The sequence below is a fragment of the Anas platyrhynchos genome, chromosome 11 (genome assembly GCF_047663525.1).
Source record: "Anas platyrhynchos isolate ZD024472 breed Pekin duck chromosome 11, IASCAAS_PekinDuck_T2T, whole genome shotgun sequence".
Lineage (NCBI taxonomy): Eukaryota > Metazoa > Chordata > Aves > Anseriformes > Anatidae > Anas > Anas platyrhynchos.
Window position 1 is genome coordinate 16,427,271 of NC_092597.1, and position 27,135 is coordinate 16,454,405.

A 27,135-nucleotide genomic window follows, 5' to 3' on the forward strand; every position below is an offset into this window, starting at 1 on the left:
ACATCTTTTCTATTTTGTACTCCTACTAACAGACAACCAAAGGAATCTCTTGGACTGTTTCAGTCAGGGACAGTCCAACTTTCCAAGCCAGGAGAGTTCCTGTTACAGATTTATCTTTCTAAGCCCTTTCCCATTAGGCCATCGATCAGAAGGTGACACATCAAACTTACCACAAACATCAGCAGAAACATCTACATGTAAAATTTATTGCAAGGCCAGAGGACAGCCGACAACTCGCAAGGAAGGGCCATGAATAATTGACACGCGCGAGGCCCTGGGAGCTGAAGGCCGTGGCCTGGCACCGGGGCGCTCGAGGCCTCATGGAGGCTGCCCAGCCAGCGGTGACTCAGCAAGGAGGGCTTAGCTGAGGAACCAAACAGCCCAGGGATTTTGTCCTTAAAATACAATATTCTTCTGAGAGGAGGGTGGGCTTCCCCTCGCTCCACAAGCTCCTTTGTGGTGTTCAAAGATTATTGCTGCTGGGAACAGCGATACCGAAAGTGAAATGGAAGGAAGGAGGAAGAGGAGACACAGATAAGAAGAAAGCAGTGAAACGGGGACTAAGTGACATACAAGGCAGAAAGTGAAAACAGCGAAAGCACAAAGCAGAAGACACTGAGCAGAGAGGAACTCTGTTAGTCTGCTCGCCTATTAAGGAAGAAGTCTTTCCAGAAGCTAAACACCAGCTCCTAAAAATATCTTTCTGGAAAGGAGGGAGTGTTGGTCTCTGTGGAAACTGCGCTCGAGCGGAGGGATGGCGAGGCCCCAGCCGAACCGCGGGGCCCAGCACAGGCACGGCGAGGTGCCACGTGGAGACGGCCTCCCAGCAATGCCAGCACCTGCACATGCAAAACAGCCATTTGACAAGAAAATGAGGGAAAGAAAAAGAAGAAGTGAAAGTCGCTGAAGAGTGTGAAGCTACTGTCATTTAAAAGGTGTGCTTCTGCTTCCCCAGCCCGCAAACTTTTATCAGGTGGTGAAGTTCTCCAGTGCAGCCTGCTCCCAAGAACCCACACGAGTAGATTATCTGGATTATGGATTACATTTCTTAGGTATACCGGAAAAAGAAAACAGCCATCTTCACAAGCAGCACAGCTCCAGGCACCTACAACTCGCTAGCTCAAGCCAGGTCAAGCTAAGGCATCAACACACCCCAGAGTTAATAGTGACACTGTTTGTATTGTTCCCTTCCCTCCCTTTATTCCCTCAATTTATATAAATAGGCTAAAAATACGCCATTTACAGCAATCCTGATTCCCCTCTGTTAGCATGAACCATATTCACTTAAAGTGGCCATTGAGAATCCATACCCCTGACTTTTCCACTTACTCCTGCGCAGCCTAATATGAGATTCCAGTCACAGCAACAGGACTTCAGCTTTGAGTGATGCTGACAGTTTACCACTGCTATTTTCACTCTGTTGCAAGTGTTAGTGGCATGCTGCTGCAGGGACTACACATACACCCCAACCCTGCCATGCCTGTGGCCAAAGCTACAGTATCCCTGCCAGTCCTCCAAGGCACTAAATACATATTCATTAATGAGGGCAGTTCTTTTTTTTTCAGGCTGAATCAGTGAAGTTAACCACACCTCATATTTTCAGTTTTGAAATTTTATGGTATTTGCTGTCCCAATATCCCTTACCTAAACTGGAAAGCACATAGAGCGGCGTGGATATAGCAACAGCAGCAAATCCAAGTTTTCATGCTATTAAAAACCAGTCGCAGTAGCTCCATCTAGACAGAGAACACCACAGAAGTGTTTTGACTACACAAAACCCATTCCTAATGCTGTTGAGACTTACTGTTTCACCGCTACCAGACTAAGGCAGCTACTGGTGATCAAGTTCTTCCTCGCAGAGTTTTTAAAGAGAAATGGCCAGACAAAACAAGGTAATTTGCTCATGTTCTATAAGAAGACAGTATAAAACTGGACATAAAAACCCTCTCAAGGGAAACACCATAGTGAAATAATTCACTTTAAAAACACAGAAAGGGAAACCAACATATGCCAGGAGCAACAAAACTTCATGCCACACTTGGAAACAATAGTCACTTCAAGTATTTTTTTCTAGAACATACATATGCTAAGATACAAGGTCTTTATAGGCTTTACTGCAAGCCTGTTCCTCCGTCTTTATACAAATCCTTTCATTTTCCCCCCAAATTAATATTTTAAACATGTACTTTCAAATGATTGTAGTGCCCCATTTTGCAAAGAACACACTACAAATTACTCCTACAATTTTAAATTGAAGAAATCTTTTTAAAAGAATAAGTTATCACTACAAGCTATTAAATATGATGAAAAACTACATATGTGGCATATTTTCATTTGTCATGATGTACTTTCATTTATTTTTCAAAACACATTATCTCTAAATTGCATAATCCAGAGAAATTTAGATTGCTTGCTAGGAAACACAAATAGGTTTTTCTTCAGCATCACTATACACTTCCATAAGATCTACAGTATCAGAAATAAGTTTTTGTTTGATTGTTTTTAATAATCTGGTATGAATCTGAAAATCTAATTTGGAGTACTGAAATTAAAAAATAAAAACCCCACATGCAGATTGCATGTCAAATATGAGATTAAACTGTGGGATATTTATGTTTAAAAACAATCAACAAGATAGGTTTGGTCACTAAGTACTCTAAATATTTATGTTATCAGAACAAAACACTGAATTTCACATCCTGGTTCAGCAAGTGCCACTCCTGCATCTCAGCCAAAACACCACAGAAATCACAGATTTTGAGCCTAAATGCCAGCGCTGAATTGAAAGCAAGACTTTAGATTAAGGATTTTTGTGTCAACCATAACATCAACTGCAAAATGAGAAAATCAGAATTAATTCACAATTCACATGAAGCCCTGGCACACAGCTAGAGTCCCTTTGCCAGTTTCTCACTCAATTTTCCTTGAATTCACATGAACATAGGTCTAAAATTCCTCACTGTTTTCATAAGCACAACAGACACTGACACTGACTCTTTAAATTATGCAATGTCTCTCTGCTCTACCTTTTTCCTGCTCGATTCTAAGCACAATGTGATTCAAGTTCACATCTAGGAGACTTTGAGTTCACGTTTTCATTGTAGTAGAAGCCAGAAAGAGTTTGGATAGTATTCTGGCTTATGAAACTGCAAGAAAGAGACAATTTGTTTTGGCATATTTCCCAGCACACTGTCACAGGAGCAGACAAGTAATTCCACAAATGTGTTCACACTCAAAATAATTTCAATGGCTGCCAGAAAAATTTAATCGAGGAACATGCCACTGTTTTATATCACTATTATTTTACTGCCACACCACAGTCATTTGCTTATGCTGTGGAGAAACCCCAGCACTGATCAATACATGCTAACACTGGAGTTACAGGACAAGCCTACAACACCTGAAAATGCCCTCTTTAAATGTTATTTTAGAAGCTCACTACTTGCAAACACCACAGCATAGCAGGCAACTGTGGCACTAATCCAGTCATACAGCAGCTCTTTTTTTTTCTTTCTTTTCTTTTCTCTCCATATAAATCAGTCAACCACACAGAAGCAACTTGGCTTCCTCCAGCCACTTCGGTAGGATGATCAGCTGTGCTGCAGTAACCTACATCAAAGCATGAACTGCTACATCTGCCTCCTGGTTACTGCCCTGTGATAATCGGCTGGTTTTAAATATTGAGAACCATGCCCAAATCAAGTGCATCGGCTATGACAAACCCAAGGGATCTGCACAGCGCTGAGCAGCGAAGCCACAGCAGGTTCAGCCCTGAACAGCTAGGGCAGGTGAAGAAAGGCGGTTTCATGGCATTCTCTGGCACAAGCTGTAATGAAATCACACGTTTATTGAGTTACACTGAATTGTTTGTTACCAGATCTACTTGGAGAGGAGCCCGCAACTGTAAAATTAGGGGCAAAATGTTTCAGTAGTGTCTAATCATTAACCAGATGTATTTCTAACAGCACAGTCTCACAAGCCTGACGGCAGCAGCAGTGTAACTGCTCCCCACCTCCCAGCCTCCATCCAGCACTTCCCCACTTCCCAAGCACCGTACTGCCACAAGTGCTCGCACTGAACTGACAGAGCTGAAAATCTCCTCTTTTTGCAGAGATCTCCTTGTCCAGATTAGGTCAAGCACGACATAGGATGTGGAAATGAGCACCTACACTGAAGTCAGACACAAGGATGGATAACTTCCACTTATTAAGCAAATAGCTTTTGTTAGACCAACAGAAGGTGGAGGGGAGAAACAGGTGAGCTTTTTCAGCAAACGCTGCTCTTCAGGTGCTGTGTGTCATCCTCCTCTTGCCCCAGTAGTACTAGTTGCTCTAATGATCACTGTTACCTCTACCAACTAACCTGCCTCACATCCTCACACCCATATGGCAGTAACAGCACTAGCAGAAAATCAGCTTATGCAGTGCCACCGCATAGCCACAGCTTAATCCAGAGGCTAGCTTATTCCTTGACAGGGTATAATTGGTTAAACCAGTTCTGTACAGAAAGAAAGAGAATTATGGTAGATCCCAAGTTCAACACAAGCCCATGTCATACTGTAAACACAGGACTTAAACATGCCAGATGTTCAGATAAGAGATTATTCCTGGTTCACTCAGAACCAGGGGGTTCTGGTTCTCAGCCAAATTACTGCATCTTATCTCCAGCATCTCATGGCAGAAGAGATGTGGAGTTCAGAGAGGAGCAGCAAGAACAACCAGGTATATAGGGGGGAAAAAAGGCATTTGAAAAATTTAGAGAAAAAAAGATTTGTTTATTCCAAAGGAAAGAAGGCTTCAGAAATGCATGACAACAGGTTTCACATACTGAGGAGGCAGCTGCAGAGATGAAGATGGGACCCACTCTGCCTAGTTTGAGTAGAAAAAGATGGAAAGGGCAAAAAAAAGTGCAGCAAAGAGGTTTAGGTTAGTTCCCCCCACACTCCCATCCCCCTTTTATATGAAGGGGCACTGTAACAGACTGCCAATGAGACAGCAGAATTTTCATGATTTAATGTTTGCGAGAACAGGTCAACCAGCCACCTACCAGGAATAGGTCAGACAATTAGTCGTGGTTTGGGAATGAATGGGACACTTAAGGACTCCTCACCTCCATTTCCTGCACTTCAGTGCTCAGTGGGGTTTCGCACTAAAGATAAGACTGACGTGTTTTTTGTAAAAAAGTACAGATTACTGCATAAACCGAACAAATTTATAAAGCTCTACACAGAGTAGCTTCGGGGTGGGGGTTGATATACTATTTTGAAATAAATTCCTTAGTATGACAGTTCTCTAAATTTCTTTTTATTTTATTTTACTTCCAAATACATGAAGTTACTTTGTATTCATCTGGCTTAAGCACAGGCCCCTGAAGATGTCCTGTTTTGAAGTGGGAAACGCCTTCCCCTCAGTTTTTCCAGCTTCACCAGCACAAGTATGTTCCTTCTTCCCCTTTGCCACCCGTATGGTTGGAGAATTTCATACCACACCATGGCGGCACTTCCACAGGCTCGTCTTGCACCATGTTTTTGAGCCGTCTTCCCACCATCCTGCTGCCAGCCCAGCCACAGCTCCGCACCCTGGCAGACAGCAGGTCCTGTCTGCAGCCCGTCTGCTGTTACTCGTAAATCAGGCTCTGTCCTCACATCCATGCATAGCTCATGATCTCACAGCAGAGACCATTTAACAAATGCAATAAGACTGCATCTATCCACTTGAATTTTTGGAACGTTTTTCAGACAGAATCAAAAGAGAAATGAATGAGAGAAAGAAATAGCTGGTGGCATGCCTCATCAACTAGGAAAGACTTCTGCAAATCTGGAAGAAGTCTCCTCCAAGGTAGCTGAGCAGTAGCAAGTGGGATACAGAAGACAGAACGGACAGAAAATACGCACTCTGTGCTTCCTGATTTATTTATTTATTAAGGAGCTACCAAGTAAGAACCCCTTTGTTTTCTCTTGCACTGAGAACTCAATTGTATTTATGACACGACACCCCCCAGTAACCTAGAATACTGAGCTGCTGTTCCGTTTGTTAGGATGCTTGTTTGTCTCCACATGAACTAGCTGCCATGTACAAACAAGGCACAGATTTGAAACTGCTGCTTCTGCAGGACTGAGATTTTTCCCCTCCTGATAACAACTTAAGATATGAGGAAATAAGAGTTTTCAGTAAATATACTTTGAAATTTAAGCAGAAACTCACGCAGTGAACACACTGACGTGAGAGAACAGAGTAATTTTACGATCATTTCATATTGAAAGTTAGCAAGAAGGCCACTGATGATCAAAACCAGACTTTTCCAGAACATCCAAAAACCATGAGCAGTGACATGACCAAGCCGTTTACTTGAACTTCTACCTTTATCATTCCACTATTTTATGACAGTAAGATAAGGCTCCAGTATCAGTGTGTGTACATACAATGAGAGGGAAGGATCACTCTCCTGTCAAGCCCCATGGTTTCTTTTCTTCAGTTTGACTAGTCAAGGTCTTTATCAGTAGACAAGAGAGCAGGACAGAACAGCAACTTGGGAAGTCAAGAACAAACTACTGTGATTCCAAGGGCACACAGTGACGTCTTCTGCTCACAGGGAAACCACGACATAGCTTTAACTTTAAAAGAATTATTATTATACGCATACTCCACATAGAACAAAAAGAGAAGCAAAAGCTAACCTACCAAACTGCTAGAGAAAGGCACAATAGCTCTGGCAGAAGAACCTAAGCCTGCTACATGTGGTATTATGACAGTTTTCTTGTTTCTCAGCCTTGTGTTTTTAACAAGTTTGAACAATTAACAGAGCTTTCTGACCACGGTGCCCTGTGACTGAAGGGTGACTTCAAAACACTTCAAAGATTTCAACCGACCTCTCATGTGTACCCATTGTGAGGGCAGAGTCGCTAAAAGTTTAGTGTGGAAGTAACTGTAAAATTAAAAAACAAACAAACAAAAAAAAACAAACCACCATAAACTGGAAGTCCAGTATCTGGTAACGATTGAAGTAAGAGTTAAACACATACATACAGGTGAAGTTTTCCTTGCTTTAACAACTTGAGAAGCCAATTATAGCTCTGAAGCCAGCACTGTCTCACAAGGCAAAGGTTCTGCAGACACATACGTATTGTCTACTATACTTAGTTTCTTGCTTCTCCCAAATTATTTTCTAACAGCAGTCTCGATTTACACTATTTAGTCACAAGACAGAATGGGTAGATGGCATACTAAAGTCAATCTCTCGGTCCAGTTAGTTTAAAAATAGAGTTGGAGTTACTTCAACTAAGTATTTTGCATTTAATTAAGATGCTTCATAGCAAATAAACGTGCAAGAGAGAAGTATTAAGTTTTATTTATCAAAGACAGAGAACCTTTACTGGCCACTAAAAACTATCTCCATTGACCACAGCATGAATAATTCACAAAAACTCAGCCAGCCACGTTCCATTATATACTCTTTACTGTAACCGGTGTACAAAATCTATACAGCCAGTCTCGGAGGTGCATTTAAATAACCTGATACAGCAGAGAAAATTCTGTTACCTTCTCAGAGAAAGTCAGTCTATAGCATCTTCTGGAGTGAGGAATTCATTATCCTCATCCCCAGCTTCTCTTTCTCTCATCTCTATCTTGCTATGGTATTTTTATTTCAGCCACATACTGCATACAGTATGTTTTATAGTACAGCAATACTCAAAAGCTGAAAACAATGCAGTAAAATGCTCCCTAAAATCATATCTTATAAGGGCTGTTGCAGAACAGCTCCTTGTTGTTGTAGGAAAGAAAAAAAAAGATGGTATCTGTGTACCTAGACACAGTATCTTTTATATAAAGATTCCAGGTAAGCCAAGTTATGTGGCAACTAACACAGAAACTGCTCTTGCAGAAGTCTCCTCCGATTCCCTAGGAAACGTTAAAGAAAAAAAAAAAAACAAGTACAAATATTAACACTGGTTCTGCGGTCCCACAAGTTCTGTGCTTTCCTAACTGTTCCTTACATTTCAGCTGCTTCCAAACCGGAGAGCCTTGCCTTCTTCTGAGGCTGAAAGCTCAGAGTGAGCCAAGGCATCCTATCCTGGCTCCCTCCCGAGCCTGGCTGCTCCAGCAGCTCATAGCACAACCCTCCTCACCGGCCAGGGAGTCAGAGGGTTTGCAAGCCTCAGAGAAGCAAACTCGGTGCTCTCCAACAGCTCCCAACGCAGTTTTGTTCAGAAGCACTGTATTATTCTTTTAATACCCCCACCTATTTGTTGGAGCACCTCTGTCACCTCAACCAAATCTCAAGCACTGTTCTTACCCTGACTCTTGGCCACACGAGGCCCTGAATTCACTTTTGTGGCATTCCCCTCCTCTCCTCATTCCTCTAACACCATGCAATATAGTTTCAGGCCATCCTACTGCAGCACTAATTACCAGGAGCTGCATCTATTCAAGTCTTAAGCCTCTGACTCATGTGCTGAGATTACTTATCCGAGAACCAGTACAGTGGCTTTTGACCCCAGCTGCTGCCTGCCCCACCCGTGTCTGATGTTTCTACCCTTTTACCAGCTCAACTGCTCTCAAAGCAAGGAATAATTGCTGAAGCACGCAATCCAGAAGACCCAAGACAAAAAAAAAAAAAAAAAAAAACAAAGGCACCGGTTTGCTTTGAACGTGCCAGGCTGTAGTTTCTGAAATACAGTTATTATTGTACAGGAATATAAGCTGAGCATCCTGTCCTCATGCAGGGTCACGTACAGATTCCTTCCCAAAACATATCCCTGTTATACATCTGTCTTAATTGGGAAGAAACAAACAAAAATAAAAAAAATTCCATCCTCTCTACCAATCAGCACACAGCTAATAAAGTACAATTAAAAACTGAACCAGTTAATGCTGACGGCAAAAACAAACTTTGCAGCAACACTGATTTAACTGATCCCTCTTCATCAGGTATATCCATCTCAAGGAAACAAGACTGACCTTACATCGTAATCAAACTGCAAAGCTCACTTAAATCTTCATGCTTCTAGGTTTGCATAGCTGATCAGCTACACACACACACACAATGACTTAATGAAAAAAGCATCCCCTACGTAAGGATCTTAAAACAGAAGTGTATGCAAACTCTTGTGAAGGCAATTGTCTAGATGCTCCAGAACAATGAAATGGCTTTTCAAGCTGGAATTAATCCTTTGGAGATTAATATTAGGAAGGCTAAATAGGAAAAAAAATAAAAGCAGATCACTCAAAAACTGATTTCTATAGCATAGGGTCCTAGAACTACATCCGTAGCTAGTCCTACCACTGAATTAAAATTAAACTAAATAGCTTTTTCTTGTGCCTTTTTTTGTTTTTAACTCTTGCATTCTCTCATAATTATTTATTATATCTACATTTCAGACTAATGGGTATTTCATCTATAGGTTTTAGAAAGAGTCTTATGCTTTCAGGTGATAAAAGCAGAAGATCAACCCCATTAAATGACTAGCTTTGCTACAGTTAATTGATATAACTTACAAGCCACTAAACACATGGCATTGATACAGTATTTTCCTTAAGTCACTCAGACATCTGTAATTATATCCAGAAAACAAGCTGACAAAAAAAGATTCAACCATTATCTCCATAATGCTGACAGAAGAGAACAAAGAAGTCGAACAGCCTCAGCAAACTGCAGGTGCTTGTATCTGAAATCCTATTAGAGCAGACAAAGTTAAAGCCATTTTCACACTGTTCTTCAAAGATCCCTGGAAATCTGAATGCAGTCTCTCCCGCAGAGCCCCAAAGCCAAAGTCCCAAGAGGATTACACGGGAGCTGGGATGGATGAGGACTTGCAAGTACGTGAGCAGACAATCTGCATGCATTGTTTCTGCCTATTCCAAAGCATTGTTTTAGTTCTGGTAGCGACTTAAGAGTCCCTGGCAGAAAGTGGAGGAGAGGGCAGGAAGGGAGAACAGAGGATGAGGACAGCAGAGAGGTCCTGCTACAACAAAATATCCGTACCTATGCACTGGCCCAAGATTCCTAAAGAGAACTGACTGTAAATGGACGCATCTGTCCCTGCTAAATGAATATTTTATTGACAAGCATTATATGAAGATGACTCCGCTGGCAGCAGCATTTCTCCTTCCCTTGCATACTTGTATTAATATGCTTGTGCACTGTAGAAGAGCAAGCAAAGTTATTAAATAAGACTAGATTTCTCTCAAAGATATGCAATATCTCATGAACGTTTAAGGGCTCAATGCAGAAGCTAAGTGAAGTGTCACAGGCCATTTTTCCAGGAGAAAACACATCCTGCTTGGATAGCACTCTTAATTCTATGGAAATATTTCATGTTTCTTTGAATTATTCTGAAACCAATCCCATAGATTTAAAGAGGAAAAGCAATGCTTCCTTTTGATCTAAAAATCTAAACATTCAGCACTTCCTCTGCACTGACACGTCTTGTGAATCACAAACAGGAAGAAATCCTGCTTGGATAAATGACACTGTAACCTCTATTCTTCCCCACCCCCAGCCAAGAGCAGAAAGCAGATCAGTTCTGTATGTGCTGCAGACACTGAGCTGTACTACAGTGTGAATTTGGATGTGCCTAGGCACTTGATTTCAAAGTGGAGAATATTCACAGCCTCACAGCGAAACACCACTCCTCTGCCTCCTCTCTGTTACCCATTCTCAGACACATTTATTAAATATTCCAATAACTAACGAGAGTGCTAACTGCCAAATGGAAGAAGACAGTCATTTCATGAAACCAATCCATTACAAGAAAGTATTTTTCCAATATCTTTTAAGAAACAAGAAGATCTCAGTGTTCCTTGTTTCTCACCATTTTTGGCACTCCATTTTTGAAGTAAGGCATCAGTTCATTTCTACTTTTTTGCTGTGGGGTTCAAAATCTCATCTCAGGGCAGCCTATACAGACTTATTCCAATGGAAAAAGCACTAAGGAGTTTAAAAAAAGGATACTAACAGAAGCTTAGGAAGTGCCTTTATACGTAAATGGATCTCGAGCACTCATTTTATGTTGATGATAAAGATCTATGTTCTTATACTACAAAAAAACTCCTTCTGGTATCAGCTACGGGTAGCTTCTTAACTAATCTTCAAGAGGAAGTGTATTAATAGATACAGGGGTGGGAAGAAAAAAACAGTGAGGGCCTCCTGTAGTTTACATTAAAGTACTATATAAATGGACAGCTGCAAATGGTTCCAAAGCATCCTCAAGTTCTTCCACTGTCATTACTTGAAGACGGGCTCACTTGACTCTACCAGGCTTAAAGACCTGCTGCTCCTCAGAATCCATACATTTTTCAAGCAGCATTTAGACTTGTATGATTTTACATTTATTTTTCCTCTTGTGCACGTTCCTTTAATGAACTTTTAGCGCATTCAATGTTCAGACCCTGGTAACAATCAATATAAAGCTAAGATGATTAAAAAAATATACAGCAATCACCAGGATTAACAGCACCAGATGTTCCAAAACAGCAGATCGCAGATAACTAGGTTCAGAGCTTAAAATCAAATTTCCTAGCCAAAGCCTTTATCATCACAGACCCAGGGGCTAAATCCCTCCTCCCTGTTTGTCCAGGAGCCACTGCTTGGAATTTTGAATGATTTAGCATGGACTCTGCATTCCTTCTGTGTGTTTGGTTGAAGTGGTCATGAAATCGGTGTTGTGCTCTCCAGGAACTTAACAACAGAGCACAAACTCAGCAATTTATTACACAAACGGATGTCTGCATTTAATTACATGCAAAACATTAAAATAGGTAAAATGCAGTGATGTGTAAAGTAACTAATATTAATCTAAGAAACAGGATCAGTACTTCTAGAGATTTAGGGAGGTACTCATTTCTTCACAAATTTCCTGAACTCGCATCAGAAAACTTAGCCCTGGAACTAGGTCACAAACACTTGTTCAGTTTAAGCAGCTCTTACTTGGCATCAACTGAGCTTCTACGGAGTAAAAGGCATTTTGACCAAGTTGTGCAGATCAAGATGCTTTTATGATATTCACACAGCATGGCTGGGTATTTTGTTTTCTGCCAGCATTCTCTCTAGTTAACAGGACCAATTGTTTTTGTGCTCTGTCTGTGAAAGGTTTTTTCAAGGAGGAGGTTGACTAGCAAGAAAAGGACGCTTATCAGTTATCAGACAGCCACTCCACAAGCAGCAGAAGTACCTTGCAGTGGGATCAAGGACATCTGTTAATGCAATCACTTAAGTGCATTACTCCAGCTGATGCTAAAGGTAGATACTGACCTGCTGATGCATCTTAGGAAATAAAAATAAATAAATAAATGAAACATTAAAAAATAAAGAGGGAGAGAGAGGAGAAGTAGCTTCCTGGACTACGATGTTTTTCAGTGTCCTATTATTTGCCTCTGTATCTGTGACGCCATTCTGGTAAACAAATCAGGTTCCCTGCTTAATTGTAGCACCACCTGAGAACAAGCGGGTATGCAGGAAGAAATGCCAGCAATTCCAGTAGGTGCCACACCAGCAGTTGCCAGGCATGGTTTATTGCTATGTCTTGCACTGTTGGAGTTTCTATTTTTGAAATAACAGATAACGTGTGTAATGTTTAGAAGAGTGGGTGTATTCACGTCTACTTTAGCCAAACACCCATTCGGTTAGTAATATTGTGTCTGTGTAGGTTTTCTGCAGTTCATCATTTCATGACACACACTTAGTTAGAAGCTGCTGCTGGGTTGCCCTCCCAGCACACACTTTGCATGTTTAGCTCTCCACGCAGTTACACTTCTCAAATGAATAGTGCTTCCCTTTCTCCTAGCACCACAAAGGTTTCAATGAGGAGGCAAAACTGAAATATTTCATGAGAATTTAAAAAGAATATTTAAAGAAAGTTTGACCAGGCTTATTCTTGACCAATTCTACAGTGGAAAGCAGAAAAGACAGTTCACATCAGAGTATCGCCCAGAAGCACTGGGAGCAGTGGAAGGCAGAGGAGGCTAACAAATGAGAAGCAATGCTTGCTACATCGAGTCCCTCCTCTCCCCTTCAAAATGACAGTAACAAAGCGAGCTGAGTTTAAACTAACATTGCTTCCATTTTTCCAAATTAACACTCACTTTGGATTAAAAAAAAAGAAATGCTGTGGATGTCCAACCAAAGAGACTAATGGTGTGTTTGGCACCAGCTTGCTCAGTCTCAATAGAATAAAAGGTTAGGAAAGAAATCAGTAGACCAAGGACACTTTGCAACCCTCTCACTCTGAACAAAACTGGGTCAATATCAAGAATTTACGACAATCTTATCTTTTACGCCAAAATTCAGACAAGTTACATTCAAGTACAATCTGTTCTTTGAACCTACTGGAATCTTTGTTCTTTGTTAAAGCAAATGCAAATCGAAGTGATTCCTTTATTTGAAAGGCAAATAAATTTGTGCCTGTATTACTTCAGAGATAATAGTTCATATGTAATCAGATTAGTTTTTAGCACAAATTTTATAAAACAGGATATAGAACTAATTGTACTGGTTTTATGCACAGGAGGCTTTAGAAACAAATATAACATTACATAAAATTAGCAAGAGCTCAAGAGAGCATAGAGGGTTACTTCATCAGAGAAACAAGCATTTGGAAGCTGGCAGAGATTCAGAAGTCAAAACTTTTCAGCGATGCTAGTCAGGGTTTAGGTCAAACACCACCTATCTTAAGCTGCTGTACTGACTTCTAAAAGGGTGCTTCCTGCATCAAAACCAGGTGCCTGTAACGTATGTTAAGTCAGTGTAATTATTAACCAGCCCGAGGCAAAGGTTACATGTTCATAAACTGGTATCTGTAAAAATAGTAAAACTGGTTGAAACGCCACCCCACCTCTTCCTACACCTTGGTGCTTTTACAGTCGGTTAAGCACTGAAGTACTGTAATTTTCTGTAGCATTAAGACACCTTCAAGCCATACTTCACTAGAAAAATATACCGACTTTTACAGTAGGGAACAACAACAACATAATACGAAGAAAATGTATACTACAACTCAACAGGTAAGCTTAGATCCATCCAAGACTTAGAGGTAGTAGAAGACAGACTGGCTCTTGAACAACTGCCTCAAGGTAGAGAACTGTCCAGGGAACACCTCCAAAATAAACATTATATTGAATTAGCTATTTCAATTAAAAAAAAAACAAAAAAAAAAACCAACAACACACCCATCGGAACATACAAATACTTTTAAGAGAAATGAAGCTATGAAGAACTAACAGCATGTTGGAGAAGAGTTTTCTAAATTTGCCCCTGGAGGACATGCTTCAAAACCAAGACCATTTTCTTGAAAGATGCCACTTTCCCCAGGCTGTCATGCATTCATCCTGCATGAACTCATCACTTGTTGGGAAAGATGATACAGAGACAGGACATAGATTAAGATCTATACAAACAAGCCAGTCCAACATTTAAAAACGCAAGTTAACTACTAAAGAATTCCTTTGAATGCAGCTTGTTTTGTATACCACAAATGCAAAACGCTTAATAGAAGTTTATCCCCATATTGTTGTTGGCTTATACTTTGTTTTGCTTCTCGTAAGACTTGCAATTTATTGTACAGTGCAATAGTTGAGACAAATGAACCCCCCAACAGCAGACCTTCCCTTTTAATTTATTATAAATAATGCTTAAGATTCATGGAATAATGATTAAATAATCTGAACCTTATCTCAGCTTATCTTACACTGGAAAGAATATACAGCCATTTTTACTGCTTTGCTGATATTCAACACCATTTTTCAAGTTCTCAGAGAACATCCAAAGCAAAGCTTGACAAGCTTCACAAGTCAGCAGTGAAGAATGCCCAGAAAGATTTTATAATCTGAGCAAAGCCCTTTCTAAACAACCGTCTTGCTGAAAGAGAAACACTTCAGGCCATATAAAGCATGCTCTCCTGAGAAATGTGTTGAAGCCGGTCTCCAAAAATTCAGATTCCTTGGGTCCCATTATCCATGGCTTCATATCCACTAATTTCCTGTACATGCAAAGAAGTGGACATGTGATGTCATAAAGTTAGATTTAACTCTTCTAGCATACTGGGATCCTAAGAAGTTTTGCAGTGTCATGTGCAAGAACAGATCTGAGAACTACCAGCTGACGCCATGAGCCCTGAGAAGGGTTCCTTACCAGGCACTGCTGTGCACAGCTCGTTTCAGCAGCACGCCTTGGCTGATAAACAAGGCTCGCAAGAGTCAAAGTTGTTAAATTAACATTTTTATATGTAAGCAGGATTTTCAAAGAAGGCTCAACAACAGGACTTCCTAAAAGCAGACCCAAAACTGTGTAAGCCAATCATTAATTTCAAATTAACATTTAAAAACTCATTTTCATCTTGAAAGACGTGCCTAGAAATAATTTCAACAGACTGTACCAATAAATAATATTACTTTCAGACAAGCACAATGAAGTTTTTCTAAGAAACAGGCCACACAAAAGCCACAGATGCAACACTTAGGGGTTACATGAAGTTTAAATGTTTCCCTCTGCACTCTAAGGCAAACGTATTAACTTAAAACCTCATCTTCCACATTGCCATCATTTTTCATCTACGAACTCACATGAAAATTTCCCTTTTTAAGGAAAAATGTTACACATTGATTTCATGATTGTAGGGGTTTTCCCATAGATATGCAAGCACTCATCAAGACACATGAGCCCAAGGGAGGGAAGGCGGGTGGGAACATTGCTGCTCAGCACAATGTTCTGCCTATGCACAATGTGGTTTCATGGTCAGCAAATCTAACCGCAATGCTTAATGCCAATACAGGAGAAGCTTTGGTCTGTAGAACTAACATGGTGGTTAAAAAAGATACGGAATAAAGGTACAGATATACATAATGCCTGTGTAACACTCATTATGCAGCTGGCCTAAATGTGCATCTTCCCGAGTTTGCAGGTAGCGTACCTTCATGCACAAGCATGCCACAATAACTAATTTTTCCTCAAACCAGACTTAGCAACATCTACGCATTCCTTATTCCAAAGTCCTTAAGCTGACAGCACGTATTATTCATCCCCTTCTACTAGAAGTCTTCTATTAAGAGCATCTTCAGCCCTCCGTGTTCAGACGGAGTTTCCTGGGTTTGCAACCACACGCATCCATTGCTCACACAACAGGCAAGGCTGGGAAGAAAAACAAACAAACAGCTCCCACACAGCCCAACAAAACACTCAGTTTGACAGCAGGAGCGAAATTCAGCTTCATCATCAGATGTTGGGCTGAGCATGCAGGACTGGTATATGCCGTTCCTCTAAAAATTGGCAAGCACAGCAGCAAGATGGAGTAGGAGCGACTGGGTCACTGAAATGGCTTATTCACAGGTTCCGGTCCCTGTTATCTCCATCATCTGCTATCTGCAGATACAGAGGCAGAAGGTTTATCTGCCTATTTATTGTGTTTTAGCCCATAGCAAAACTGAGTTTAAGTTAGACAAAATAATTATTTCTTCTTCAGGTCAGTACAAGCAGTCAATATAGGCTCAAATTAACACAAAGAAACGATCAAGAGCTCAAAACCCATCAAGATGTGCCTTTCCTAGACTCAAGAAAACGCAAGCAGCCCCTCACCTTGCACACGGATAATGCCTTTAATTTCTCTTAAGTGCAGTGGTAACCGAAACGATCTCCTCAAGTTAATCAACAGAGAAAGAATTCTGCCCTTTTTAGGGGCTAATTGGCAAAGCAAACCTGGTATGTGCGGGAGCACGTTAGTTTCACCATATGCGTTGCTTATTTTATGACTCATTTCAAATGCTTCCAATGCAGCCTTGTAATTGATTTATTTTTAAGAAGGAGGGCAGAAGGGAGTGTTAGTTATTCATTAAATTTATTACCAGCTTTAGGAAAAAAAAACCAGCAATGTTACTTGTCCATTGAATTTATTAGTGCTACATAATTTGGAGGCTCTTGTCTTTAAAGCCAACACAGAATGCAACTGAGGAATTAATTTCCTATTTCCCTTAAAAAATATTTGGGACAGGGTTTAAAGGCAAAAGTTGCCACAACCACATTACTCTTTCCACCATGCAAATGTCATCTTAAAACCAAACAAGAAATTCAGACATATGCTATGCTATTTAAGCTCCACATGGCTAATTGCTTGGCATTTCCTTTATTCTAGTGTACTTCCACATGAGGAAGCAGCACAGAATCAAAAAATAGAAAATCAAAAAAAAACCACCTCACCTGTTTCCTTTATTCAGTATGGAAACACAAATATCCATTTGCTCAAGAAGTCAGTTTTCTCCACAAAACCAGTTGCTGGCAGATAACCCACTCCTGCAGTGTAAGATGTTTCTCCATCTATATCCCCAGGTATCTACAATCCTGGACAGCATTACTACTTATTTCCCCTTGTTCTTCTCACTCACAAACAGTGAGCCACTGGAAACTCAGGGAAACGCTCCAAAGCAAAACTGTACCAAAGGACAAGCAAATATGGACAACCAAAGGGTTGAATTTTGGAGGGATTTTTTTGAGGTTGTGAAGGAGCGGAGACTGACTCTGGCTTCAGAGCAAAATCCAGCTCATCCTCCCAGTAGGATCACACTGAACAAACCTACATGCTACCAGAACTTGCACAGCTCAAGTGGTCACCCTGTAACAGCCTCCAGCTCAGTCGTGAGAGGGAGCACACTTCTCTGGCCAGAGTGAGAAAGGGAAAAGGCTTGTCCTCCTTTCTCAAAAGGCTTCAGGCAGCTGAGCAGGAATAAAAACAGACAAGAGTCTTATTATTTTAGCATGCAGGATTTAACAGCATGGCTCTCTAGAAACCCATGTTCCATGCTCTGATGATGCAGAGAACCAGGCCCTACAACCTCCGTGTGGCAAGGTAAACTAACCTCGCCAGTTCCAGCGGCTGAATTTCAGGACTATCCACACTCAGGATGACAAATAGCATTACCCAAAGGTTCTTTGGCAGCTTAGTTTTCTTCCCAAATACACTGGTTGCAAAAGATTTTTCACTGTCAAGAATATATATATATATTTTTTTTAAATATGCTTTCTGATCTTACGGTCCCGACAGAAGTAGGAAAATATTTAACAACAGTACTTTCTTCTACTGCAGTGACTAATCTGTGTAATGTGACACGAAAGCTTGATAAATATTTTGAGTAACTTTGAACATCAGAGCACCTGTTTTTAAACAGTTGTCGGTATTTGTCCCTGGGACATCATCTGAATTCATCTCTGCTCATTACACAGACAACGACAGGGGACTATTTCGTGTGCTTCTATTTTTGAGACAAGTTGTGTGCAGTTTTTCTTGAAGTACTAACCACAGCGGGTAGAATACATTAAGCTTCACAGAACAGCCTCCTTAAAAAGCAGTAAGCACACATTAAATAATCCTTTGCAGACACCTTACCAACGTTATTAAAAAGCTGAAAGTGGGAAATAACCTATTACAGCCAACAACAAAAAGTCCCGGATCTAAACCCATGGCTGGAATTATGAAACTCCAGAGAGCACACGTAGGCTACAGCTGGGTGGGAGAACAGCTCTATTATTATATATATTGTATTATGAAAATTATTAGCCTCAAACAACTGCAGTAAGAGGCAATACAAGGAAGTCTAGGTTAATATAATGTAGGGTGAAGGTCAATAGGCAAATTACCAGCTACCTAGGTGTGATTTCAAACTGCCTACCAGCTGATGCACCATGAATGAGGAAGCACGGTGGAACCCTGTTATTCCTGAGCTCAGCCAAGCATGGCCCTTGGCCATCTCAACAATGAACGTGGCTAATCTCACATCAAAACCTCTATGTTTTCACTAAAATACATCCATTTTATGAAAAAATATGCTGTTTATCTGCCTTCAGTGGTAGAAAGGCGATGCAAAGATCCCCTTGGAAAATTTATTGTGAAAATTTGAAGTAACAAAAGTTAATATATAACATCATTATTACATTTTTACAGCAGCGAATACACAGAGGGAATTTATTCTTAGTATAAAATACGTTGGGAAGGTGCAGAACATTTCACATGTCTCTTCATAATAAAGGATGACTTCTGTCCTCCCAATTCCACCAAATGTATGTATGACAAATTCTTCAATTACCTGCTTTTGGAAACATGGAGTGGAAAGTAAGGACTAAGGCTAGATCTTTAGGAGGGGCTTCAAGGGAGTACACAGAATGAAAATCTTTAGGTTGAACCCAAATGCCAAAAAATTCAATCCAGAGAAATCAAGCTTCGCACAACACAGATGACTAAATGCTCTCTGTGGCATAGTGAACCTCTCCTATTTTAAGGCTTCACTTCTAACTACACGTTACAGTTCACTACTGCATGGCTCCAGGCCAAACGGAGAAAAAAAAATTATAGCAAAAAATTGCTAGAAATTTGCATTAGGAACAAAACCACACACAAACTCTTGGAAGCTACCAATTAACTGCTGCAGCAGAAACGGCACGCACAGTATGACATCTTACCTCAAAAGACAGACTTGGATTTTTACAGCACAATACTTCTCTTAAACGTCTGCACGTTCAAATGGGGTTAAGAAATTATCAGTCTTTTAAAGTTCATATTACTGCTTAGAGATTTATAAGCAGGAAGATGATGGCTTCCGTATAAGCTGAAAGTCACCTGAGAGGACAAGACGGATTTTTTTGTCTTGTATTTTTTTTCTATACTTACATTTTACAGTAACCTATTCCTTTACTAGACACCTAAAATACTATTTCCTTTGGCTGCCAAAAATCTAAGCAATGGTAACACAACCACCCTAGCAGCACTCCCAGCACAGCCCTATTAAGGGATTTACAAGCATGGCACAGGAAGAGTCAGCAAATTTCAACCCCTCAGTTTAAGGAAGAACAGAACCTAGATCTTGTATAAACCACAAAAAGGACTCAAATACAAAATCATAAACTTCCTCCAGTCACACTTCAGTAGAAGGAGCCAATCCTTTCAGTGCAAGCCAGGCACCTGCTCCCATCGCCTTCTAGTTCAGGCTTCTTGGTAGGCTTGAGTGAAGGAACGCCTTGCTTCTGGGTCAACACTGATCTTAAACACGTACTAAATGCCTGTCAAGATGTGAGCACCACCAACCTGATGTGAAAGCACTTCTCCAGAGCTATAAAAACCTTTCGTGAAAAAATACCATCAACTAAATAGTAAAACAGCAACACAGCACTAAAGAAACAAGACTGTTGCAGAAAAAAAAAAAGTAGAAAATAGCTATTTTAATAAATCAAGGGAAAAAAATGAAACTATTATTCACCTAGAAAGCTTTGGCCACTTCAGCAAATGGAGACTAACTACACTGACACAACCTCGGAAGATTAGTTATCGCTCCAGTGTAATCCCATTAGGTGTTTCCTAATTTTGCTTAAACGAAAGCTGTAACACTTTTCCACCAATTCCTGCAAAGGAAGCAGCAATAAGGAGGGACAGATAACCAGCACCGCAATAAAAATATCCATATAATGATAGTCGTTCATTTTTTAACATCAAATTTGAAGGAAAAGTTTTTGAAATAATTAAACATTATAAACTACCTGCCATTCATTTGTCAGAAGTCCTTGCTTTTCACAATTCAATTCCTTCCATCGTGGCAAAGTCAAATTTCTGTTGAAGCCTAATCAAAACCAGAAGTGAACCAATGCTCCTCTATGGACTGAAAGGCAAACTTAGTCGCACCTGTTCTGAGAATGAAATATTTAAATCTCTCAATAAAATCTATCAATTATGAAAAGCTAAAATGGAAATAGAAGCTATTAGAATAGTTTATACTGTGCACAACAAAAAACTATCAAGTGGTATGTTGTTAAACGCAACCAGAACAGCTCTTCTAACCAATTTATTAACCGTTTTCTTCGCCTCCTCGCAGCCTCCAGAAGCACTACACTAACAGCTTCTCTCTGATACTCTAGCACAGAACTGGAGACTGTGCAGCAGCAGTGCCTTCTTTCATTTAACCAGGATTTTTAAGCCTTTCTCAAACCTTCCCCAAGTTTTTAGAGAACGTACAAACTGATTTTATTACAAATAGCATGCAACCAACAGGGCAGTCACAGCTTTGTGCTTGAGCACAGTACACAAACCCTGAGTGTGTATCCCATTTTAAACACCATACATTGTCTTCATGTAAAAGTGTTAGAAAGTTCGGTCGTTCCATGTGAAATTCAGGAAGGTGGCAAGGGAAAAAAAGTAATTCTGTGCAAATGCTGTACTATGCCAATCAGGTATTAGGGGGAGTCAATCACACCCCAATAAAACTGACCACTTGAAACCCTCCAGGCCCTGCCAGAAAGCCGGATGAGGCAGCTTCCTTCCCTTCAAGGAGCGGAGCAGAAACACACCTGCCTGCCCAAAAGTAGCACACAAAAATGTCATCCGAAGCAATGAAGATTGAAGCTTTATTGAGAAACACTTAGGTACTAGATGGAAAGTTGCTGATCAAGAGGAAATAAATACAGACTACAAGTAGACATATAGACATAGGAGACATTGGAAAGAACATCTACAAGAAAAAAACATTTCAAGGGGACAAATTTATAGGACAACGTCTTACCTAGGCTGAAAGACATTTAAGACTTAGCATTAAAACTTTGTAGTTAGTACTCATGTGACTAACAGTGAGGAAAGTTACTCTTTACAATGACTAAAAGAATGGCAAGTAGATGACGTTGATTCTCCAAAGAGAGGTCGGTAATTGAAGTGAACATAAACCTCGATGATATTACTGTTCATCAGCTGTTTTACACTCATTTGTTATAGGTCTGATACCCAGCTGTGTATGTGATAGTAAGACCCTCATGTCAGTACCTTCAAAAATTGTCAAAATTTGCAGCTACAGGCAGTTCGTCATCATTCCCGTAACTCAGCAGCAATCTGTTTTGTCCATGTGTAGTGTAAATTCGTCTAACTCAGCACAACATTCAAAACAAACTGATAAATTAATATTTGCAAAATAACAGTTGTACTTTGCAGGCACAACATAAAAAAAAAAAAGGGACTCCAACACCTCCAACATTTTACTGATGCCAGTTTTCTGGTGCCAGGTGGAATGCCTGGTGGATTCAGAAGGGCGACAGCTTCACACAGATGACTAAATGCTCTCTGTGGCATAGTGAACCTCTCCTATTTTAAGGCTTCACTTCTAACTACACGTTACAGTTCACTACTGCATGACTCCAGGCCAAATGCTAGAAATTTGCATTAGGAACAAAACCACACACAAACTCTTGGAAGCTACCAATTAACTGCTGCAGCAGAAACGGCACGCACAGTATGACATCTTACCTCAAAAGACAGACTTGGATTTTTACAGCACAATACTTCTCTTAAACGTCTGCACGTTAAAATGGGGTTAAGAAATTATCAGTCTTTTAAAGTTCATATTACTGCTTAGAGATTTATAAGCAGGAAGATGATGACTTCTGTATAAGCTGAAAGTCACCTGAGAGGACAAGACGGATTTTTTTTTTTTTCCTACACTTATATTTTACAGTAACCTATTCTTTTACTGGACACCTAAAATACTATTTCCTTTGGCTGCCAAAAATCTAAGCAATGGTAACACAACCACCCTAGCAGCACTCCCAGCACAGCCCTATTAAGGGATTTACAAGCATGGCACAGGAAGAGTCAGCAAATTTCAACCCCTCAGTTTAAGGAAGAACAGAACCTAGATCTTGTATAAACCACAAAAAGGACTCAAATACAAAATCATAAACTTCCTCCAGTCACACTTCAGTAGAAGGAGCCAATCCTTTCAGTGCAAGCCAGGCACCTGCTCCCATCGCCTTCTAGTTCAGGCTTCTTGGTAGGCTTGAGTGAAGGAACGCCTTGCTTCTGGGTCAACACTGATCTTAAACACGTACTAAATGCCTGTCAAGATGTGAGCACCACCAACCTGATGTGAAAGCACTTCTCCAGGGCTATAAAAACTTTTCATGAAAAAAATACCATCAACTAAATGGTGAAATGGAGAGAAAAACACAGCTACTAAATGACGAGCATTAACTAGGCTCGGCTTATTCAAAGCAGTTTCCTCCCTTAAAGCTTATTTACATCAGCCACAAGCGGTATAGTGGCCTTTAGTTATTTATTCTGCATACAGCACATCAAAGTTATTTCTTTCAATTAAAACATTATTTATACTCAAGAAACATTTGTATTTATTTATTTTGAAGAGTCCTAGAATCCGGCTTAGCCACCATCCAGGCAAAAGACATGCTACGAAGGCTAACTTTCCCCCATGATCTTAGCCTGACTTGGGCAGACCAATGTCAGAAGCCATTTGGACTCCACAACTGACCGATCCTCAGATCCCTGAAAAGCCAATTATCTAAATTAGAAACAACTCCTGTCACTATTTTTGAAGCTGGCACGTATCCCCAAGACAGACATCAAATACTCAATTCTCATACACCAAGTTCACCTACACAGCCACAAGGAAAAGAACAGGAAACATCCCTTGTTCTTTTCTCTTGCTCTACTGCAACATCTTGAGCTTTTTAAAGCTCCCTCTTTCACGACACAATGTCCTGCTTTAAGAACCACTTATACAACAACAGAAGTCACTTGTGGCTTCCGTGGCCAAAAGCAAGAGGCCCAGGGATGTCGGGCAGCGGCAGCCAGGAGCTCGGGGCAGCAGCTCTGCTCAGGATTTCCTGGAAGCCCTGGGCTCCGTGTTCCTACCAGCCATGCCACCTTGCCAGTCTTCTCCTTGCTGCTCCATCCCTCTGGATGCCACCTCCTTCGGCATCTCCGCCTGGCAGAATCCCCAGCTCTACTTCCACCTGTCAACACTCTTCTCCTTCCACCTTGCTAACCCCCCCAATTTGATAACAGTTGTTTGGTTGCCAGAAGAGGAAGACGTGTGTCGCACGAGCTTGCATGAAACCCCAGACATGCCACAGAGTGCCAGCAGTTTCCTGGTAAGCACAAGCCTAGGTCATTGCCAAACTCAGTCAAAGCTTGGCCTCAGCATGGTTACCTCTAAACGTTGTAAGTGGTGGGAAAGATTTATACCAACGCAAATCTTGGACAAAAGGTTTTTTGTCCTGCAAGCTCAATCTGCAACCAGTTTGGTATCTCCTGCCCAAGACGGAGATTGGTAATGGCGAAGCAATGGCTAATGTATAACATGGCTGACTAAATCCCTAAATCTAGAAAAAGCCCATGGATGAAGGTTGGTGCATCCTTTTGACAAATGAAGCAACCCAAGAAGTTACACCTTGGAACGTCTGCCAACCATCAAAGCAACTCAAAGCGTCTCCAGGCCCTTCCCCTCCACCTCTCAGCAGGTTAACCAGGCACACACCAGATTCCTTCGGACTAAGGAGAGACACAGAAAAACCTTGTCCCCAACATCCATTTACCTTGTCCTGAGGGCCTGCCAGGCTGCATCAATGTCTGCATACAGGTTTTTCTCGGAGGGCTTGCCGGTGCTCACCCCGTAGCCGGAGTAGTCGTAAGAGAAGACGTTGCAGTTGATGCGGGAGCCGAGGCCGATGTAGAAGCTGCACATCTGGCCCAGGTCCACGGCGTTACCGTGCGAGAAGAGCAGCGTGTACCGGCCGGTGGGGGCACAGCGTACGAACATGCAGCCCAGCCTGTTATCCCTGGCCGTGCGGGAGAAGAACACTTCCACGGCGTCCAGTTCCCGCTGCGAGTACTGCCAGTCCGCCCGCTCGCTCAGGTGCAAGCTGCAGGTGCCCGATCCCGTGGGGGTCCCTGCCCCACCAGAGGCCCCCCCGGCCTCCTGCTGCTGCTCGGGCTGCAGCACGGTGTAGGTGGGCTCCGGGGGCAGGAAGGCCAGCTTGGCAGCGATGCGGCTGGGGCACGGCGGGCAGCAGAAGAGCCAGCAGAGCTCGCCCAGAGAGAAACCGTTCATTCTGGGGCCTTGTTCTGGCATCAGAGACGCCGGAGGGAAGAAAAAATAAATAAATAAAAGAAAAAAAAAAAAAAGGAAACGCCACGGACCCGTGCGGGGCCCTGCCCCGGCCCAACCCGCACCTTCCTCCTGCGGCCCTCCCAGAAGGCAAACAGCCTGAGGGGGGGGGAGGGGGGGGGAGCTCTTCGGGGCCGTAAAAGGCGCTTAAAAAAAAAAAAAATAAAAAGCGCCCAAAACGTGAGCACGGCCGGCCCCTAAAAGAACAAAAACTGGAAAAATAAAATGAAAATTAAAAATAGCACTGAGGCACCCCGCGCACCCAGATAACGCGGCGGCGGCCGCAGCCCCCCCCCACACCGCCCCCCCTTCGGCGGCGGCGGCGGAAAGGTCAACCCCGGCCTGGCCCAGCGGAGCGGCGGCCCCCGGAGGAGGACGAAGAGGAGGAGGAGGAGGAGGAGGAGGAGGAGGAAGGAGGCGGCCAGGCGGGGGCTCAGCCGCGCGTCGCCGCGCTCCTCAGGGCCATGCCGGCGGCGGCCATGTCCCGGCGCTGCTCCCCCGCCGCCCCCCTCACGGGCTCCGCAGCGCTTCCGGGTTACGGGCGCGGCGCGGGGCCGCCCGCAGGTGCCGGCGGGGCCGAGGCGGGGGCCGGGCCCTGCCCACGCGGCGCCGCCCCACGCGGCTCGCGGCCGCCCCCTAGGCCCTGACACCGCCTGGGGGGGGGGGGGCGGGGGGGGGGGGCGGCAGGTGCGCGGCGAGGGGAGGGGCCGCGAGGGAGCGGCGGCCCCTAGGCGCGGCGGGAAGAGGGGGGAGAGGGGGGACTGGCCCTTTAAGGCGGCCCCGCGCCAAGGCAGGGGTCACGTGTAGAGGGAGCGACCCCCCCCCACCTCCCCGCTCTGTCCCCCTCGCCGGCCGCCCCCCGCGCGCGCATGCGCGGAGGGCCGGGGGTAGCGGCTGAGGGGCGGAGGGGAGCGGGGGCCATTTCGCGGCGGGGCGCCCTGAGGGGCGGATGGGCGCGGGGGCTCCTCAGGCGTCCCCGCTCCGGGTTGTCCTGAGGAAGGGGCACCTCGGTGTCTGGGCAGCCCGTGCCTTGAGCCTGTGTCCTAGAAAATTGGTCATGTCACGCAGGAATGCGAACGAGGCTGCCCCTCGGCTCGTAGCCTTCAGAGCGCTGCCGAGCGTGGCAAACGTCCCGGAGTGGAAAGGTTCAGGGGCCTCCTGTCTGGGTTAGATGTGGTCAAAGTTGGTCAAGAGTTTCAGGAGGGGCCACACAGAGTTATTAAGACACACAGGCAACTGCCTAAGCCTGGTTTCGGTGGAAAAACAGGCAAATAACCCACATCCCAAACAACGCATTGAATAATCACCAAAATATGCCAAATGACAAAACCCCACGTTGGTCAGGGAAATGTGTCTCAATGTACTGTTCTGGAGAACATGAGGTGCTGGATGAAAGACAAATGGACATACTCATGTTAATGCCCTGTTACTAGCAAGGGTTAGAAGTAAGCCCTTAATTAACCAGCACCACGTACTTGCTGAAGAAAAAAAAAAAAACACAACACCATGAAAGAAAACCAACCACCCTGTAGGGTAGCATTAGCTGCCCAAGTGAAAGTATAAGGAAAATGATACCCATGTAGCTGTACTTGGTGTGAAATTCATGTGTTCGTGTACATCCAACCGCTGTCCCGACTTCATTCCTGCCATGAGCACTCACATCTTGATGGTGCTCTCTTAACGTGGTATTTCCCTGATTTGGGAAATTTTTTCCCTTATTTCCCTGTTCCTCTGAGGAACAAAGTTTCAAAAACTCAACAGCAGCATTGAGCTGAGGTAATTTCATTAGTGAAAAACCTGAGACTAAATTCTCTTCTGGTTCTAATGTTTGTCAAGTCTAAGAAAGTTATTTCAAAAAATGTATACAAAAGAGTCAATCATGCGCGGTGTTCCTTTGTCTTTGGAGTGTCAAAAGTAAGACCAACCCCCATCAACATCAATCTTTAGTTTTGCTGACAGTGGGATTCTTAAAAAACAACTAACTTCAGTCAGCCATAATTGTGTCTGTGGTTCCTGCTAAGGTGACAGTTGTGTATCTCCAAACAGCCTGAAAGCGTGGCCTCTGGCACAGCCTGTTTCCTCCAGAGGACAGAGAACATTCATTTTTTTAACCCGTGTCCCAGGCACGTCTTGCTTGGGAGGGTGAGAGGCCCAGAGGTCTGGCTGTGTCCTGAAGCACATCCTACCTGCTGACGTTGCGAGCTGGGTTCTTCCACGTGGCAGAGAC

At 42.7% G+C, this 27,135-nt stretch overlaps 1 protein-coding gene across 1 annotated transcript in view; it reads right to left on the reverse strand.

Moving 5' to 3' along the window:
• ABHD17C (abhydrolase domain containing 17C, depalmitoylase) overlaps window positions 1-25,501 on the reverse strand; it is a 33,356-nt gene extending 7,855 nt beyond the window's left edge. The window contains exon 1 of the mRNA XM_005027154.5: window positions 24,337-25,501. Coding sequence (XP_005027211.1) covers window positions 24,337-24,872 — 536 coding nt within the window. The 5' untranslated portion in view covers window positions 24,873-25,501. The remainder of the gene's footprint in view (window positions 1-24,336) is intronic.
• Between the last annotated feature and the right edge of the window lie 1,634 nt (window positions 25,502-27,135).